Source organism: Columba livia, chromosome 19 (assembly GCF_036013475.1).
Source record: "Columba livia isolate bColLiv1 breed racing homer chromosome 19, bColLiv1.pat.W.v2, whole genome shotgun sequence".
Lineage (NCBI taxonomy): Eukaryota > Metazoa > Chordata > Aves > Columbiformes > Columbidae > Columba > Columba livia.
This window is the reverse complement of record NC_088620.1, coordinates 1,947,038-1,966,422: the sequence shown is the minus strand read 5'-3', so window position 1 is coordinate 1,966,422 and position 19,385 is coordinate 1,947,038. Positions and strand designations below refer to the sequence as shown.

General features: G+C 53.5%; 1 protein-coding gene across 14 annotated transcripts in view; it reads left to right on the top strand.

Annotated features, from left to right (window-relative positions):
- Positions 1-19,385, top strand: part of DAB2IP (DAB2 interacting protein) — a 146,314-nt gene that overhangs the window by 100,825 nt on the left and 26,104 nt on the right. For 12 of the 14 annotated variants that reach the window (XM_065035519.1, XM_065035516.1, XM_065035514.1 and 9 more), the window contains 3 exons: positions 8,071-8,224; positions 13,101-13,199; positions 15,361-15,915. In XM_065035519.1, the coding sequence (XP_064891591.1) occupies positions 8,071-8,224; positions 13,101-13,199; positions 15,361-15,915 (808 nt within the window). Of the gene's footprint in view, positions 1-22; positions 506-1,000; positions 1,121-8,070; positions 8,225-13,100; positions 13,200-15,360; positions 15,916-19,385 lie in introns of those variants that run through there. The other 2 variants (XM_065035522.1, XM_065035523.1) reach the window with 2 other exon arrangements.

Below are 19,385 nucleotides of genomic sequence, written 5' to 3'. Positions count from 1 at the left end.
GAGCAGCCTTGCATGAGCTGGAGGATTTATGATTTGCAGCAGGCATGGACAGTAGCCTTTGAAAAGTGGAAAAGGAAGCAGCCATAAATAACAGGCAGGGGACAGTGCCATGCAGTGCTTTTTCATTTACTAGATAGTCCTACTTTGTTCTTGATGAGTAATGGAGGCATTTGAATACGCCACAATGACAGCAGCAGTCTGGCTCTGGGAACGTGTCGGCGTGGGCTGGGTGAGGATGGTGGCAATCAGGACACTTGGACCACGCTGTGCAGCCTTCCCTGCTGTCTCACATCCTCCTCTCACACTTACCTGCTGCTCTGGGCACCGTGTTTTGTGACTCTGCACTTCAACAAGCCCCAGCTGTGCTGGGAGCAGCGGCCGTGAGCACAGAGCTCACCCGAGCCCGGGCAGGTGCGGGTTCTCATGCGGGGACCATGGCTCACGCAGGTGCCGCTGGCTGCTGCTGCAGGCGCTACTCCTTACTGTGGATTGCGTTGTTGCAAAGGTCAGTGACTCGGCTTTCCAAAATGGGAAAGGAATGCGTGTGTGCTCATCCGGGAGCAAGGACACCCGAGCGGGCGGCCTGGCTGCCGTGTCCCCGCTCCCCTCCCCGGTACCGCCAACCGGCCTCCGAGCCGAGCAGGAGGGCAGCGGGCAGGGAAGAGGTGCCCTAGTGCAGTTTTTGCAAAATAAAGGCTCCTGGAGAACTCGATTTATCGTAACAAAATGAAAGCGGCGAGCGGCCCCGGGCCAGGCCGGCTTTGGCGAGGGGTGAGCGGCTCGGCGACCGCGGGCCGGGCGGCGGCGGCCCCGGGAGCGCTGCGGGGCGGCAGGGGCACAAGGCCGTCCCCTCCTGCAGCCCCGAGCCGAGCCCGGGCTCCGCGCAGCTCCTCGCGGCCGCTCCCGGGGCTGCGGGCCCGGGGCTCTGCCCAGCTACAGCGCAGCCAATCCGGCGGCCCCGGCAGCGGCGCGGCTGGCGGAGCGGGGCGGGGCGGCGGCGGGGCCGGCCCGGGGCGGCGAGGGCCGGGGGGCGGCCCGCCCGCGGCCGGGGAGCGCGGCATGGCCCAGCCGGAGCGGGGCGGCGGAGCGGCAGCGGCGCGGCGGGAGCCGGGCCCGGCGGGTGAGCGCGGGGCCGGGGCGCGGGTGGACACGGGCGGACGCGGGTGCACACGGGGGCCGGCGGAGACCCGCAGCCCCGGGCACGGTTCCTGCGCGCCCAGAGCGAACTCCGCGGCCGGGCTGCAGCGCTGCCGCGGGAGTGCGGCCGCGATCGGGGCCCCGCGCATCGCCCGGAGCGGAGCGCGCTGCCCCGGTGGGGCCGGGCCGGGTGGGGTCGCGGCGCCGCTTGTCACAGCAGCTGCGGGCTGAGCCCCGCGGTCCGCGGGGGCTGCAAGCCCCGGGAGGGCTCGGGGTGGGATGCGATGGGGCGGGGGTGCGCGGGCCGGGCGCGCCGAGGCCCCTGCGGCTGTCGCGCCCAGCGCTCGCTGCTCCCAGCCCGGTCCTCGGCACACACGGTTTATTTTTAGCAGCGCTCCGGCCATGATTCCCTGTGCTAAGAATTTGTTTTCATCATTATTTATTAGAACATCGTCGCTGCCTCAGGCAGCCGCCCATGGCCGGGCTCCGGAGCCAGCGCCGTAGTGTGGGAGATGGGGATTGCAACTTCAGATTCCTTGTGGTTAATCCAAGAGGCGAGATCCTGACTTGCTTTTTCTTTCTTGTCCAGAGTCTGCACCCAGACAAACAAACAGTGATAAAAATAAAGCACTTTATCCCCACCCTGCTTGCACCGTGGAAACTCGGGACTCTGGGATGCAGCTGGGGAGCACCCCCTGTGTCGGGAGTGTGGGTCGGTGCTCACAGCTGCCCTGGGTTTGTCTGTGCCTCCGTGGAGCTTCCCCAGGTGTTTTTTGGGGCCCTGCAATCCCTCCTCGCTCCAGACTGTGGGAAGGATTAAGTTCTCACAGCTGTGCAGTGGGTTGAACTGCCCTGAGTGGTGCATCAGTGATTGCTGTTAGTATCAGTTGTGCACAGATCCAGCACTGTTAGTGTGTGCTGGTTTCAATAGAAGCGATAAAAAAGGTATTTTTTTAATATAAAGTGTCAATTTCTGTCAAGAGTAAGATGGTGGTGCCATTCTGTTCTTGGGAAAGAGGGAGAAGTTATTTTCTTATCTTGTTTACAGCATTTTTTGTTATTGAAACTCAAGTAATGCTTCTGATCGCCTTTGTTTCTTGCTCTTGAGGTGTCTTTGCTTGCTTTTGCAGTTTCTCTCCTCTCGCACATTAGAAATGCAGTCGACGTCTGTGCTGGTCACACTGTGCAGGACCTGCAGGTTGTCACTGACAAACGTTGCAGTGGCACGTTGTTAAACAAACAAACACCCGCACTGGGGTGGATGTCACGGGTTAAAATCATCCTTCAGGTTTGCTCTGGCAAAAACAACATTTGGAATCTGGTATGAGCTGACAGAGTCCTTTTGGATGTAATTAATTCTGCTGCCAGTTAAAACCGAGAACAGCCTAAAAACAAGGGCAGGCGTTAATAAGTTTAATTACACGTGCTCTGTGTTGCTCAGCAAAGGTGTTGCGTTAGCAAGGGTGACGTGTGGCACCAGCTTTGCATCGCGGGTGCCGAGCGGAGCTTTCCTGCGGCCCAGAGAGCCCCGGGGGCTGCGGAGCACCCGCCTCCGCGTTCGGAAAGCTGCGGGAAAGGGCTCGGGTGAGCAGGACGGGGAGAAGGACGCACTGCGTGCCGAGACCTCATCCACACATCCTGTCCTACAGGAAAAAAACAATCCTCTCGTCTTCTGGAAGCATTGCGAGTTCTCTTGTGCTGTTCTTGGATGTTCCCATAACATCACTTTTGTGTTTATTTGTTAAATTGAAGCGGGATGAGGCATTGGGGAGGAATGGATGAGAACCGGCAGCGGTGGTCAGGAGGTTGGTGGGGAGTCAGCACCAGGCAGGGCTGGTGGGGCTCGGGGAGAAGAGCTGCCCTGGGGAGCCCGGGTTGCATCTGCTGCAGGATGAAACGCGGCCACCAGAGCAGGCCGGGCTCTGCGGGGAGCGCGGTCCCGGTTGTAACCAGCACCGGGGCTCAGGTGGGGCAGCCCGCGCACGCAGAGCTGCGGGTGCGCTGCCCGCGGTGAAGCTGGCAGAGCACGGCCTGTGATTTACTCCCATCTGCCGCTGCTAAAATCCTGCCCCCGTCTGATGTTTGCAAGTCGATTTGGTGGAGTTGTCCACTTTGTTCTCAGTCGTGACAAAACCTAATCCCCAGGCTGGAGGCAGATTTTAACTCTGCTTGTGCTGGTCGCGGGTCTCAGGGTCTGTGCGTGTGGGACCCCCTGCAGCGGACACGTGCTGCTCGGGTGGGCGCTGCCCTAAAGACCCCCCTCCCAGCTGGCCAGAGAAAAGAGCTGTCAGCCCTTGAAAAGCCGCATTCTGAAAGCAGGGCATGTTTCCTGACCAGGAGACCTGTCACGGAGTCAAACCTTTAATTTAGGAGGTCAGATCCCCCTGCCGGGGGGAGGCATTTGTGTTGCAAAGGCCGACTCTGCAGCTGGTGTTAATGGGACATCTCCACCTTAGTGCCTGATTCCCTTCCAAATTCCCCAATCTGCTTGTGCTCTCACAGTGGAACAGTACGAGATTTCCTAAGGCTCTTTATTTTGTTCCCCATGTTTCAGCGTTAGTTTTGTGTCTGTCCACCCCTCTGCCCAGCCACGTTCCCCGTTTGTTTCTGTCGCTCAAAAATATCAGGACAATTTTCACCGTGAACCCACGGAAGCAGCAGCTGGGTGTTTTCAGGCAGGTGAGGTTCTCAGATGGAAACTTGCCTCTTTGAGGGCTTGTCTTCACAAGAAAGCAATTCTGGAGTAAGAGTTTAAGCACACCAAACCTATTCCAGAATAATTCTATGTAGACAGGCCATGTTTTCCTTCCATGTAGCCTCGGCAGAGGATCGTTGTTGGGGGAGCAGTGAGGCCGGGCTCCCGGGCAGTCCCTCCGGCTGTTCTGCCGCTGCCTCCATTGCTCAAACCCCACCAGTTTGATGAGGACAGAATGGATTGTCCCTCCGGGATGGCTTCTCGGTGTCCACAGAGTCTTGCCCCAAGGTCCTGGCCAGGTTGGGTGGGTTGTCACAGCCGGATAATGCCTGGTGTCCCTCATTCTGGCTGCCCGTGGAGGAAGCAGGCAGAGGGATAGCATCCCTTCACGTGGTAATGTTTTATGACTTTTATTGTTTAGAACAACAATCCTCTCTCATTGCTCTTGGGCAGTAAACCTCTTCCTTTAATAACCAGAGACTGGCTGCTTCTCTGTCGGACTCTCTAGGTCAGTGCCGGTAGCAGTAATGTTATTTCTCTTTAGAACTAATGTGGTCTTTTATGAGATTCCCCCCCCCCCCGCTTCATTTCAACTGAACTTTAGGCAAGCAGAAAGGGATTAAAATAAGGCCCATGGCAAAAGGAACTGAGTGCGCTGTTTGGAAAGAGGGTTTCTTGCCGTGAGATGTGTCTGGGCAGCTGACTATTCCCACCATATTAAAACAAAGGTGTAGGAGCTGAATTTGATCGGCTCATGTAAGCTGGGACAGGACGTGGAGTACACAGCGAGTTATTCCAGCAGGAGGTTGGATGGCCCCACAGGCAGCGTTTTGAAAAGTGATGGTCGAGAGATGAATTTGAACAAAGTACCTCTGTCATCTTGGAAGTGTACGTGCACGGTAAGCAGATGATGTTGCGGGTGAGTTTGCCTGTTGGGATGTTGGTTGGCCAAGGAAGAGCAGGAGTTCACGGGGACTGTGGTGTGTGTCCCAGGGATGCTGCGCTGCCCACGCCGGGTGCGACCCAGCAGAGCTGAGTGTCCATCTCCTGTGAGCATCACTGTGTCTGCCCCGGAGCGGGGCAGGGGACAAAGCTCTCTGGGTCTTTTATGGCCTGATGTGGTACAGGACAGAGACATCATCACTCCAAGGGCTTCCCTGGAACACGCACGTGGCAGGTTTGCATTCTCCATGCCCAAATGGGGGAAGGTGCAGCGGTCCTTTCCTTAACAAGACTGCTCTCGCCTGCTGGGTCAGGGAAGCAGCTCATGGCCTTTGCAGGACCTTTTTCTTACTGTTAATACAAAGAAAGGTCCGTGGGAGCTGCAACAAGGACTTGCAAACGTCTTCCAGTAAACAGACTCTTACCGCAAACGTCATGTTACCAAAGGACATGAGAAATGCTCTCTTCTCTAGAACAGGGTATTAATGTGGAAAGACCATGTGTGTCCCTTGAAGGTTGGTGGTGTGTAACCCTTCCTGAATTCAGGGGGTCTGCAGGCCCCCCGGACCGTGCAGGGTAAGCGCTGGAGCACCAGGACCAGCTCTGGGGACGGACCGGTGTCCCTGGGCTGCTCCGCACAGGCAGCGCTCGTGGCTCTGCCAGCGCCTCCGGCACAGATCTCATCCCTTCCGCTGAGGTTTCAAACGAGAGTCTCTAATTAATGACATCTCCCCACTTAGCTCTTGATACACAGGCAGATGCTGGGACATTTAGGGCTGGTTTGAGCCCTGCAGGGCTCCCTCCGTACCGCGCAGCAGCTGCTGAAGAATGGTTGTGTTAGTGGGCCGGGCTGGACCCCATCGGCTGCGCGGTGCAGGACGCGGGGGAACCCGACAAATAGCTCCTGCCCAAGAAAAGTCCCGTTATTTTTAGGATTCCTGGAGGCATATGGCAGAGTGTGCAGGGATATAAATACTTGTGAGAACATAGTATGTCCTGAGAGACTCCTTCTTGGTGATTCTTCGTATTGCACATCTGCCCTCCCACCCGTGCCCTTGCAGCTGCAGTAGCTTTGAATGAAAAATAGACTTGTTTTGGTTTAATTTTAATAAAAATTCTGAGGCCAGCATGAAACAGTCCAGCTCAGTGATGTAGTTCCATGTGTTACAGTCTGTAACTCCTGAGTCATGGGTTGAGATTATCAGTATTTATATTTGTCCAAACAAGAGTGCAGCCTCAGCTCGCTTCCTTACCTTTTCTAATTTCATCTTTAAAATATGGAAATGAGGTTTACCATAAATTACTTGATTCTGGGCTTATCGGGGCTTGCTGAGCAGTCTGCATTGTCAGTTCTTGAGCTGCTGGATATTAGTTCTGCACTCAGCATCCCGAGGTAACTTGATCTGTCTGCCTGTATTAGAGTTAATTTACAGTATCATTCAGAGGAAGAAGATATGGACCCTTTTCTGTGAAAATTGTGTAAAATTGCCACAAAGTACTGGGAAACGACTGTGCTCAGTTCCTAAAGATCAATTTATTCACCGTAGAGATATGGGGTGAGTGGGCAGTTTAGAGAATCGCTAATGGGATAGAAAGACTTTTCCTTCAGAGCCACGGTTCCTGATCCAGCGCGGGGCTGTGCTGACCCCGGCCTTTAGCGTTTGAGGGCTGCTGGTTGTCCCCTGAGAAAAAGATGTTGGTGTTGTCGTCTGTTTTTATGCAGATGCGTTAACAGGCACCACCAGAGCTGGTCCTGGCTGCGTCCCTATGGACCCAGGGAGGTGTCAGGAGGCTGTGCTGGCAGCGTGTCCCGGGGCTGGTTGTCCCCGGGCTGGTTGTCCCGTGGATCTGTGGCTTCCAGAGCCGCCCGTTGGCACGCTGAGCCGGAGGACGCAGCGGCGGGCTGGTCCGTCATCACCTGCGGCTTCATCCATAGCAGGAATCTAAATGGCCGATCTGGAGAAGCACCTGTTCGCCTCCCGCTGCTGTTTATGGCGGAATCTCCTCTGGCTGTTTTCTAGATTCAGCTTGGCGTGCGGTTCGCTGGAGGCTATGAATTTTGCATGCGCTATTGACATTTCTTTGTGTTTTGGGCAGCTTTATTCTAGAGAACGACGAAACTCATCACACAAAGCAATCTGAGAGTATACTGGGAGCATTGTTGTTTTGCTCACAAAAGAGCATGCTGAGAATATCTCAAACTCCCCTTATTTCTGTCCTTCCATGCCCTTGGAGAAGGCGTCATGCTCTCTTTGTAGACAGAGGGACACGTGTTCTCTTTGGAAGACCCTAAAGTGCTTGCCAGAGCTGTTAAAGGTCAGAGTTTTCATGAGCTGGTGTAGGAACATTTTGCATGGTGCAGGCTATAGAGGAGACAACTGCTCCCTTTGCCCTCAAGTTATTTTTTCCCTTGCCATTTTCTGGTTTTGCTGTGTTTTCCCTGGGACTACCCAGCAATCTTTCCCTTTTTTTCCCCACCTTGAGCTCTCTGGTTTAGCTTCAAGAGTTACAACACCATTGATTGTATTGGCTGGCTGGAAAATGGTGTGCTGCTCGCTGTCTGTGGGCTCCCTGCTGCTAAATGCTGCCAGTGGGACTCCAGAGCATTTAGATCAATCGATAGGGCTATCAAGGCCTTATTTTCCACACTGTCCCCATCCCGGGGATGTGTGTAACAATCGGAGAGAGCACACGAACCCTGGGGTTATTGGTTACAGAGTGCGGATCCAGACACCGGCTGCATCCGTGCTGCGGATGTGCGTGTTTTGGTGGGGGGAACGGGGACGGCGTCCGCCCGGGCACTGTCTGGGGTTTCAGAAGGATGTGTCATTGATTCCTCCCCATTGCAGGTAACGTCCTCCTGTCAGGAGGGACTGGGTGCTGCAAAACAGCGTGAAGGGTGCTGACAGGACACATGCAGACCCAGTGCTGTGGGTGCTCAGCCCCACCGGAGCTCAGCACCGGGTGCTGCAGCCGCAGGGGCAGGACTGGTGAGCACTGGGAGGTCCCACACAGCCGGTGTGGTGGCCACTGGAAGATACTGAGCTGTGCAGAGACCCACAGTCTACAAACCTCTAATGTAGTCCTGACTGTGTGTGGAAAAAATGTACAGTCTGTAATAAACCTGCTCACCAAATTATAAATGGGACAATGTAGCAGTCCCTGCTATTCTGGGCCCTCGGTTATCTCATGGCAAAAAATTCCCAGAAATATTCTGCTGCTGCTGCTAACAGATGGACTCAATAAGTGCCCTGGGAAGGAAAGCATCCACTGATGCTGTTACGTTTCTCCTCTAGATCCCATCTAATGCCGAGGCTGAAAGAATCGCGCTCCCACGAGTCTTTGCTCAGCCCCAGTAGTGCTGTTGAGGCTCTGGATCTCAGCATGGAGGAAGAGGTGGTCATCAAGCCCGTCCACAGCAGCATCCTGGGACAGGACTATTGCTTCGAGGTAAGGAGCCTCTCTCTTCTCTGCCGCTCGCGGGGCCGTTCCAGCCCGATGGGCTGACGGGGAGCCAGCCGTGGGGTTGCATCTCGGGATCTTGCTGTTAAAAAAGACGTTACTGCCCTGAATTGCGACACAGAGACCATTTCATGGGCAGAAAATGACTCCGGTCTTTCCAAGGAGGATCACACCCACAAGATGGGAGTGATGAGCGCTCTGCCTCGTGGCAGCAGGACTTGGTGCCGCACAGGTGATGAGCTACGTACGGCTGCGTATTAGCAGAGCCTACATTTGTAGTTTACGTTTGTGTCGGAGAGCGCTAATCCCTACTCGGTGTTCCCAAACGTTCTCCGTGGTCACAAAGGCAGCCTGCTGTTGGCAGTGGGAGCGTTGAGGACTTTGTCTGGAAAACTGAAGCTTCAGTTGTTTGGGTAAATAGAAAAAGCTGTGAGTATTTGAGATTCTTCTAACATCTGCTGTGGCATGTGGTTAGGTCTGTGCTAGCAGGAGGTGGCAGGACACGTACAAACCAGCCTGTAGTTGGGTAGCTCAGTGGAGTACGTCTTGGGAATCATTTGTCCTCCATCATGGATGGCAAAGCATTATTGCTTATGGCAGTGGCTGGATATAGAACTGGGAAATGATTTTCTTACAGTAATAAGGTGGTCGATTTCTGTACAGAGAAAGGAACCTGTTTGTTCTTGGGCACAGAGGAGCAGACGGACCGCGTCTCGGCGGCTGGGGGTGCTGCGGAGGGGACGGGGCCGCGGGCTCCCCCGCTGGGCACGGCCTGCGGAGCCTCCTGGGTCCTGTCCAAGAGCAGTCAGACCAGAGACGTGGAGACCTTTTCTTTGCTGAAATTAGCACACTTGGAAAGAAATGAGTTAAAAGATCCATTTCTTAAAATGTAAGATGGTAACACAAAAACAATCTTACAAATAATAGCCCCAAACATAAACTCTGAAGTGGGCTGAGGTATAAATTTCCCAGTGCTGTTCATTCTCTGTAGAATTGAGCAAGTGTGGCAGGTCAGGAGGAGAACAGTTTTGTAAATTATATGGCCTCTATTACATTCCACTCAAGAAAGATAAAATGAAGCTAGATGGAAAATAGATGTGACATCCATAATATAAGAGTTGTTTACCAATTCTGTTCCGCGCACAAGAGCAGAGGAAGGGATGTGAACAGTACTTGTAGAAAGTTGACTGAGAGGGAAATTACACTTGTAAGGGGGAAGAAAATTTTATTTTTAAGTGAGTTGGATGAAGAAGAGTCATACAGAAAAAAGAACATGCTAATTGCTGCTCAGCAAATCCTGCAGAGGAAAGGAAGAATACCAGAAAACAAAAGGGACATTGATTTGTAACTGGTGGTTACTCATCAACAAGCTCCAGCGGGAAGGACTGAGGTGAGAGCTAAATGGCATATTGTTAATGTGTTGATCTGGTGTCTCCAAAGAGCATCTTCCAAACTCGGAGTGAGGTCAGCACTGGAATGAGTTTGCAGATGTCCCAGGATCCCCTCCAGACCCCGACCTGCATGGGCACCAACAGCTGCACCCCACGGTTCCACATCCCGGGCAACAGTGAAAGCTGAGTGACAGAACCACACGAGCATCTTCTCCTCCTCAGTGCTTGAATGTCGCCCGCTGTTATCGCTGCGTCCAGAGGGTCCCGTCTGTGGCCTGTGATTCTGAGTCCTTCAGTGTTGCTGTATCTGAAAGTACAGGCGAGATATGGCAAAAAGCAGCCAAACCTGCGGTGGCTCCTGGAGCTGGGAAAGCTCTGGCTGGCGTCTGCACGAGGACGGAAGGAAAACAGAGACTGATGGCCAAGAGCCACGACACTGCTGTGTGTGGGGACGCTGGAGAGCCAGGAGCTCGCTGGTGTCCTGAAGAGCCCTGACTGAGAGACACCAAGTGAGAAGTTACAGCCAGAGTGACGGAGACAAGGGGAACCAAGACTGTGGGTTGGGAAGGTGCTGTGGGTTGGCGATGGTGCCTTGTCCCTGCGCTTCGAGGCTGTTGTGGATCTGCTCTCCAGGGACATCTGTCAGGAATGGCCAAGTTTGCTGCCTCAGCTTGAGAAGCGAAGCGTTGCTGTTGTTGGGCAGTGCCAGCCTCGCACTGTTCTTAACTCCTCCTTGCGCGGGGTGGCTGGTGCCTTGGGAGCTGCTTCCATCTGCTGTCCATCCGTTCTCGCTTGGGATGTCGTTCTAGGGTTGGCCGGGCCGGGTGCACGTGTTCTTGTGTCCGTGACGGCGCGCAGCGCGCTCTCCAGGAGCGGGGTGCGGTGCGGGCTGCGCGGCGCGGGCAGCGCCCGGTCCGACGTGCCGCGGGTCCTGCGGCTGCAGCCTCCTGGCTGGAGAACAACACATCAGGGTTTGTCACGGCTGCGGACGCGGTCGTGCTGAGGAGGGCAGGATGGAGAGAGAGGGGGCAGCGCACCCCAGGGACACCACAGCGAGGGTGCCAAAGGCGTCTGCAGCGGGAGAAACACAAGCGGCTGCTGTACCAAGGTACAACATGGGTGTTCCTCTTGTTCCTCTCCGTGAGCTGGGCTGGCCTGCAGCAGGACGTGCTCAAGCTGGCACTCGACTGCTCTGCCGGGGTAAGCAGTCAGCACTAATGCACTGCTGCATTTGGCTTTTTCTGCTTGTTTAGTTCTATGAAATTTGTTTTTTCTGGTTTGCTGAGTACTTGGCAGTCGAGATTTACTTGTTTTCTTCATTGATTTTTTTTTTTTTTTTTAAAGTTACTCAACACAACTTTTCTCCTTATAAGACTTCCCAGTCAGCATAATCATCTAAGGCCACTGCACGTGCTGTGGGCGCTAAACACCCAGTGGGCATCTCAGTGCAGGGAAGGACGCTCGGAGTCCAGACTCCAGAGCCTGTTCCTGGCTCCGCTGGTTTTGGGGTCCTGCTGCTCTTTGTGGGATGCAGAGCGGGACAAAGAACATCTGTAGTTGCTTCGATACGACTGAACCTGTGTCACTTCACCCCGGCCCTGCCCGAGTGAGGGGGAATTCAGTGGAGCTAAATTTAGCTGCTCTAAATTTGGTCCAGCTGTGCAAATGCCGCGGTTGCTCGCGGGGCCTCCAGACGCCGTTGGCCGTTCTGCACGTGTATGGAGGGGCTCGCCAGCCCGAGCCTGCTGAAGGTCTGCTCCTGGAAGCCTTGAACACCTCGAGTGCAGCAGCTTCAGTAGCTCAGTCATCATCTTGTGCTGTTAGTCCTTCAAGTGTGCTTTGAGGGACCCAACGCTGCACCTAAGACATCAAAATGACAAGATTTTATCTGACTTAAGGGATCACCCATCCGAGGGCTCTGAATAACGAATGTGAATGAGTAACATTTTTGAAATTAATGAGTTTTACTAATTGAGTTTATCCTTTACGTTAGTAGTATTCTAGCATATCCAGAATCTTGATGAGACCAGAATATTCTCTTTACCAAGATAATTAATAACTCGTGAATTTCAGTAACGCCATATGATGTTTAGGTCAGAGCTCAAGGCTGGGATGTTATTGCAGATCAGGGAAAATTACATTTTTGGTCATAGATATGTAGATAGATGGATACATAGATACAACCTTCAACTCCCATCAGACGCAGAGGGCTTCGTGTCGCACGGGGATTTTCCCCTTTTCCCACTTCAGTGTGACAGTTACTGTTTGTTGGAGGTTTTGAGTGATTAGGCAATCAGTAATTGTTTTGGAATTGAATCATAAATCTTACCATGATAACTCAATGATAATATGTTGACTTAAGTGCAGCGAGAAAATGTATTAGATACTCAACAGCTGGTAAAAACTGTCATTTAATGAAGAGATTCAATAGAAGGATGGCTAAATTGCCTGTTTGTTTGGATACGAATCCTCTAGGCAGCTGTGGGACCCGTGTGTGTCACCCGGGACAACTTGTCTCTAAGGGAGCGTGAAAGTGCGTGAGGATGGGGAGGAGAGAGCAGCGGGGTGGCGAGGGTGCGGGATTTACTGCATTCGCTGTGTAGGGACAGGTTGGGCTTCTTGTGTTCAAAGGGAGGGATGTGTTAGCGCATCGTTGAGGTTGGCTAATGACAAATCTTAGCAAGTGCCAGCCCTGCTGTAAGAACCGCTTCAGGAGATACATTAAATTAAAGGAGATTGTGTCTCCCAGAAGCAGATAACCCAGTGTGCCGTGTGTAAACACAAACGCTGTGAGATGATAAAGCACTCGGAAATAATTCTGCAGCTTGAGACCGGCGGAAATGGAGCTCAGAGGGGAGTTGTTTAAAGTCCCGGGCAGGCCCGCGTGGGCTGCAAGCAGAGATGTACGTAAAGAATATTGCAGAGAAGGGCAGCGCCGGTTCGGGGACCACGGGCTGGTCTGTCGGGTTGGGAGGAGACAGCGGCTCGAGGGACACGTGTGTGTGAGGACACGCAGAGAGCTCGTGGCCTACGAACGGGAAGGAATGCAGCCAGCCTTCCCAGGCCCCATGTCCTTCCAGAACCGCGGAGCAGGGCTGTGACTGTCACCGGCTCTGGGTTGAATCTGGAGGGATGCCAAGTGGTTGCAATTTATCTTTGGTTCATCTAAGGATCTGCTCTCAGTTGCGGAGCTTGGTGGTTTGAAGTGTCGCATGCGTGGGGCCCATAATCTACTGTTTTCTGCTGTGGAAGAGGAGAAGTAATTGGAATTTGCTTCCATGATTATTTCTGCGACATACCGAGTTTCCCTGTTTTTCCGCCAGCCTTAGGGGCTGTTGCTTCATGCTTGGGTAAAACTGTTTACTTAAAAAATACTTAAAAAATGCGCTAGTATCTTTGCTAACCCCCCTCTCCCCCGAAATGGCAGTCTGCAGTGTGCCGGTCAAGACATAATCCTGTTCCTTTCCCTGTAGGTGACGACTTCATCAGGAAGTAAGTGCTTCTCGTGTCGTTCTGCAGCAGAGCGAGATAAATGGATGGAGAACCTGCGGCGTGCCGTGCACCCAAATAAGGTAGTGGCTTTGAGGAATTGCCTCTGTTCTAGTTCACTTCCTCGTTATTACATTTTATAGCCTGCTGCATAGTAGCAGCAGGGGACGCATTGTCATTTTAGTGAGTAAGTGTAACTGTGGGTCAGCCTTTTTCCATATTGCTTTCTTCCACAATTATATTTACAGGCAAGTGCCAATTATTTCTTCCCCCTTTTCTCAGCACAGCGGCTTCAGCTGTTGCTAAGAATGGATCAGACCTGAAGAATCTTCAGTCTTGCTCAGTTACTGATGATACTTTCTGCTTGCATAGGACTTGTCACCTCCCATAAGCTCTGGGGTGGTGGCAGGAGGCTGCCGGCAAAGTTACGAGACTGAATAGTCCGAAGGGTTCACGTGTTGCACCTCCTGACTCTGGTGGTACTTTGGGTGTCAGCTTTAGCGATGGAGAATGTCCCGTGCCCATTGCAGCGAGTTCTTTGAGGCGGTTGTGCAATGTAGCTTTCCCTTCTCCAGCCAGTTGAGGTGGCAAAATCATCCCGTCCGGGATCAACACAACACATCCTTCTCTTCACTAGAACACCGGGGCCACCAATATGCGGTTTTGTGGCCCACTAAGACTAAATGCATTTTAAAGTAAAGTCTACAGCTGCTTTTCCTTCTGTGTACTAGAGTTAGCTAACAAAGGTTGATCAGGACTAGTCAGCTGCAGGATTGCACAACTGACGAACTCAGTCAACAAGTCTCTTTCTGCTGCTCAGAGAAGACACGAATGATGGGATCCTGTGAACTCATTCCGGGCAGCAGAGCCACGTAACTGTGCATACGGGTTAAGTCCAGGCCTGGCGGGTTGCTAAGGGAGCCGTCCATGTCAGAGTTCATCGTTCCGGCTCAGTGATAGTGTCAGTGTAAAAGATTTCCGTCACTACTATCAGGTCGGGAGCAGCAGAGGGGAGAGGTGACGTGTGTCCAGCAGCGTGTTCCTGCACGTGGGGCTCGGTGGCTTCCGGCAGCCTGTGCTGGTGACCTGAAGGGCTGCGTGGTCACACTGCCCTGAGAAAGGTCCCGGGAACGCGAGCTGGGGCTGGCACGTCACTGTGGGTTTTGAGGTGTGTTCAGTGCAAACTCATTTGGAAGTACACCCTCCTCTCAAAACACGCCATGAACTGATGGCTAACTTTCCATCTGTCTTTGAGTTTGCAGACAATAAACTCTCGGTATCTGACTGGATATTTCTATCAGGAGTTCAGTGTTCTTGTGTAGTTCCTGTGTGCACTTCCTGGCTTCCAGCAGAGCCGGCCCTGCCCCGGCTGCCGGGCTGGGCAGACTGAGCTGGGGCTGCTGTTTCGGGAGAGGTTTCCAATCAAAACAGGTTGCTGCGGAATCCCAAGCCGCGGTTCAGCTGTGGGTGCTTTATCTTCCAAGTCACTCCTGCACCAAATGCCCCTGGATGTTCTTCCAGGATGAGGTCGGCATCACCGGGGAGCTCTTAAGGATCCACCACATCCTTTGCTGTCTCAGTGTTTCAGAGATACCCAGGCCAAATTTCTATTTCTGAATTGTGATGATTCTCCTGCGGAACTCACTGTCTCCCATAATTCCTCTCCGTGTTTTAGTTGGATTCTCTGGACTTTGGCCCTAAAATATCATGGGGTTTGTGAATGCTTCCTTCCCTGCCAGAGGTGGTTGCGTTCCAGCCGTGGATGAGGCGATCGCTGGGTGTGCGTTCAGAGCCCTTGATTGTTCTCCGTTACAGTGAAGGAAATGTTCTCCAGTCCTGCTGTTAACCGCTGTACCGAGAAGGGAGGTGGTCGTGAGATACCTGTAACGGAGCTTCTGTTCTGCAAAAGCCATTAATGATCAGTGAGGTTCTTTCCGTTACTTTTGAGGCCCTCTTGGCAGTGAATGGGAAATGATACGTTTATGATTTGGAGGGGCTTTATCTTCCTTGTTCCTCATATTAATTGGCACCAGCAGACACGGAGAGCACGGTGATATTTGGGAAATTAACATAAGTAGTGTTATTATGCAAATTCCTGAGAGCCAGTATTTCCTTAAAATAAAATGTAATTAAGCCTCTGCTCATTTAGCACATCCGAAATAATTAACGCGTATCTCCCGTTTTGTTTTGCTTGGCTTTGTAGGTTTTTTTATTGACCTTCTTTTCTTTGCCTGTTTTTTTCAGGACAACAGCAGAAGGGTGGAGAACATGTTAAAGTTATGGATTATTGAAGCCAAGGACCTGCCAGCTAAGAAGAAGTACTTGTGTGAATTATGCCTGGATGACGTTCTTTATGCACGAACTACCTGTAAATTGAAAACTGATAATGTATTTTGGGGGGAGCACTTTGAATTTAATAACCTCCCATCGCTCAAAAACATTACGGTGCACTTATACAAAGAGACTGACAAGAAGAAAAAGAAGGACAAGACCAATTTCATTGGACAAGTGAACATCCCCGTCAGCTCCGTCACGGGCCGGCAGTTTGTGGAGAAATGGTACCCGGTGGTGAGCCCCAACCCCGGGAAGGGCAAGTCCCCGGGGCCCATGATCCGCATCAAGTCCCGCTACCAGAGCATGAGCATTCTTCCCATGGAGATGTACAAAGAGTTTGCTGAGTACATCACCAACAATTACATGGTGCTGTGCTCGGTGCTGGAGCCCTCGCTGAGCGTGAAGAACAAGGAGGAGATGGCGTCTGCGCTGGTGCACATCCTGCAGAGCACCGGCAAGGCCAAGGTGAGACCCCGCAGGGACCATCAGGAGCACGCTCCTGAGTTGGGTTGTTGGAAATCACCACACGGGTTGGGCTTCAGGCCCGGCCATCATTAACTCGCTCTGATTTTGCCTTTAATTACAAACAAGTTGATAGCATGTGCAGTGTGAATTGCTTAATTAACAAAGAGGTTGGTGGGATGACAAGAAACAAACTGAGTCATTTTTCTCTCCTTCTGGAGGCTCGGGGGCCAGACTCTTACTTTATAAACAGGCAGAAATGTAAAAGCAGTGAGGCGGTTTTCAGAAATGAGATGTAAGCAATGCTGGTTTAACGCAGCAGGTTCCCCGCTCCGCTCGCTCTGTCACCGCGGGACCCGAACGGGAGCGAACAGTGTCCCAAGAGTTTCAGAGCGGTCTGCCCGTGGGCACACGTGTCTCTGGGTCGGCTCTCGGTCATCGTGGTCTGTCCGATGCGTTTGGAAGGGAGGTGTGAGGGGGCAGCAGTGCTGGTTGGGGTGATGCTGGCCAGTGTGCGAGTGAGGGTGGTTGGCAGTTCAGTTTTTGTGGACGACTTTCGAACTCCTTCATGGTTAGGAATCGTGCGCCAGGTCTGGGGGAGCAGCCGGGCAGGAGGGGCAGATTTACTGCATGCTGTGGTCTGGGGGGGTGCGGGTGGGGTGAGCGGAGCTGGAAGCCCTTTTCTGGAGGACACAGGCAAGCGCTGAGGTCCCTGGCACGTGGAGTTGTGACCCGTCTGCCTTCGTCCCCCAGTGTGACAGCACAGCGTGGCGGGCAGTGCTGTTGGGAGCGCAGGAGTTAAAACATCAGCGTTTTTCTCTGAACTCTGCAGGGGGGAGCTGGGAAGAGCAAGATTTCCAAAGCTTTTCCAGCTTTGGAGAGACCGAGCTCCTCACCTGAGGGGAATCGCAGGGACCGTGGCACGGTTCGTGGATTAGAGCGAGGTACCATCTGTCGGACAGAGCCGCGGCTTGGCCTCCTGAGCTGGTTCAGGGCAGGCAAAGCTCACTGAGAGGATTGCGAGGCCACGGGCCAGCTGAGGCAGAGAAAATAGCTCAGTTGAAACCCCCTGATGGCAGGCAGCGCCGGCAGACCCAGTCCCCTTGGCTGTGTTACCCTCGTAGGTGTTCCCCCTCCTCGCTCCTTGTGCCAGGGTTTTTGGGCACAACCTTCTGCTGGTAACGCTGCCCATGGCTGCAGCTCTTCTGGAATGGCATTGCCATGAAAAACCCTGTCCCTGGCTCACGCGGTTCTGGTGCAAAAGGCTCCACCCTGATCTCAGTCACCGTGGCTCGTGTGGGCATGGCTGAGAGCTGCTGCCAGCGCTCCTGCCTTTTCCCTCTTCTCCTTGGTACGGGAGAGGCTCTGGAGAGAGCAACTGTGTTTTTCTGATGTGTCTGCATCAGTGCTTGAGATCCCAGAGGCTCTGCACAGAGGACACAGTAAACAGGCTTGATGAATTTCCCCCTAAAATGGAGCTTCTGCCTTCCCTGCCTGTCATCTGCCATCAGCAGCAGCACAGGGTTTGGGGAGTTACTGCAGCATGGGCATGGCGTGGAGCAGCCTTAGCAGAGGAGCTGGACCAGCAGAGAGGAAGGCAGCAGTAAGGTGAAAAAACAGTGAATGGGAGAGGAAAACGCCCGCTCAGCCCTGTTGGTGTGACACGGGGCACCCGCCTGCGGCTGAGCGGGGCCGGGGCAGCAGCCCCTTGGTCCTCCTGCCACCCCCGGCGCTTCCCCGACCTCGTCCCTCGCCAAGAGCCTCTCCAGTGACCTCTCCAGAGCTCTCCCTGCCCTCCAGAGTGCAGACGTGGCAATCAGCAACCACTCATTTATTTTGCTGATAAAGGGTTTTTTGTGGATCTTGGCTGCTGTAGCTGATGCTAAAGCAGCAATTACAGTTCGAGTGAGAAACAAGTGTCCGGTAGCTTATCTGTGAAGATTTGTTAGCAGCTAATTGCTCTCGCACCGTTTCAGGCCCTGTGTTCCTGCAGCGATTTGCTGTAAGTATGGTGTGATCCCTTACCGAGGGTTGTGTGGTGCAGGGGGTGCTGGGGGACGGTGCCCTGGGAGCGCCCACGGCCACCAGTGTCCCGTGCAAGCCCGCAGGGAGCAGGAGGGCGATCCTCACCCACCGCAATGTCCAGCTGGCCCCCAGCAGCCAGGCACCGCTATCTGAAGCTCCCAAACGCAGCGGTACCGCCTGTGTCCCTCCTGCCAGCGAGGGGGAGCACGTTCAGCTGCAGGGAAAAGGAGGACAAGCGCCGTAGCTGAATTTTCTCCCTGAGTATCTGCTGCTTCCTGGGCTTCGTATCCGTATCGCAATAGATGAAAAGGTGGAGTATGACAGCAGAGTCCTCTCTGGAGTAGGAGTCCATGCTTCCTTTGATCTCTGTTTGGGAAAGGGAAAAGCGCGAGGGTTTGGTGTGTCGGGGCACGCCTGGAAACCCCGTTCCAGCCGCCAAGGGGTGGAGAGGGGGGAAAAGCGTTTTGATAAAGTTAAAAGTGCAAACAGCCCGGCTGAGGGAGCTGCCCCAGCCCGCTGGAAAGTCTGACAAACATCCCGCGCTAAATCAGCTCGGTGGTTGTTCTCTCTATTTATGGCAAGTAGGGACTGGAAGAGGCATCGCTGTGCTGCGAGAGGACGTAGTTCTGTGGCTAAACAGAGACACGAGCTCTCAGCATCTGCCCTTTAATCGTTCTGTGCTTCATCCTCCCAGGGAGAGCACTGATAAAATGTTACCTGCAAGGGTGTGGAGAGGTGTCTGTTTTCATTTGTTTTGCAACCCATAGACAAAAGGCACAAAGTCATAATTAAAAGTCTTTCTGTTGCCGTCCTTGGTGTCACTGGGAGCGCTCACCCGGCCCCTGGCGTGGCTTGATGTGGCCCGTGTGATGTGGTTGTGGACAGGAGGCTGCATCCTTCCCAAAGCAAGACCGACTGGGACTTCAGTGCTTCCAGAATATTTCCCAGGCTTAGATCTGTTTCAGGGCTTACAGCTTTTGGAGCTCAGTTCATGACCATAAATATATAAAAAACCCTCTCTTGTCCACATGGTTGGTAGATCAAACCCAGCATTAGACAAAGCTCTAACTAACCAGCTGCTCACTTGAAATAAATATTTATGGTGTTGTGAATGGAGTGAAGAATAAACATGTGTCGCTGATTGTTTATGCTGCAAGGGTTTGCTTCAGCTAAGCAGATTTTCCTGCTGGAAACTCTCCCGGTTCCCTCCTCGGGGTGCTCAGGCAGTTTAAGTGCAGGAACCTGCAGATGTCATGCAGGGCTACCTAAAAGTGGCAGCTCGGCTCAGGGAGGGGACCGGGAGATGAGTGACGTGGTTTGGAGGCTGGTGGCCGCAGGGCTTGGTGTGTCCCTGCGGGGAGGGACTGCGGCCGCGGGGCCGCATGGTGCTGCCTGAGCTCAGCCACAGGCGGGACCGGCCCCGTCATTCCCCCACAAAGAGTTTATAT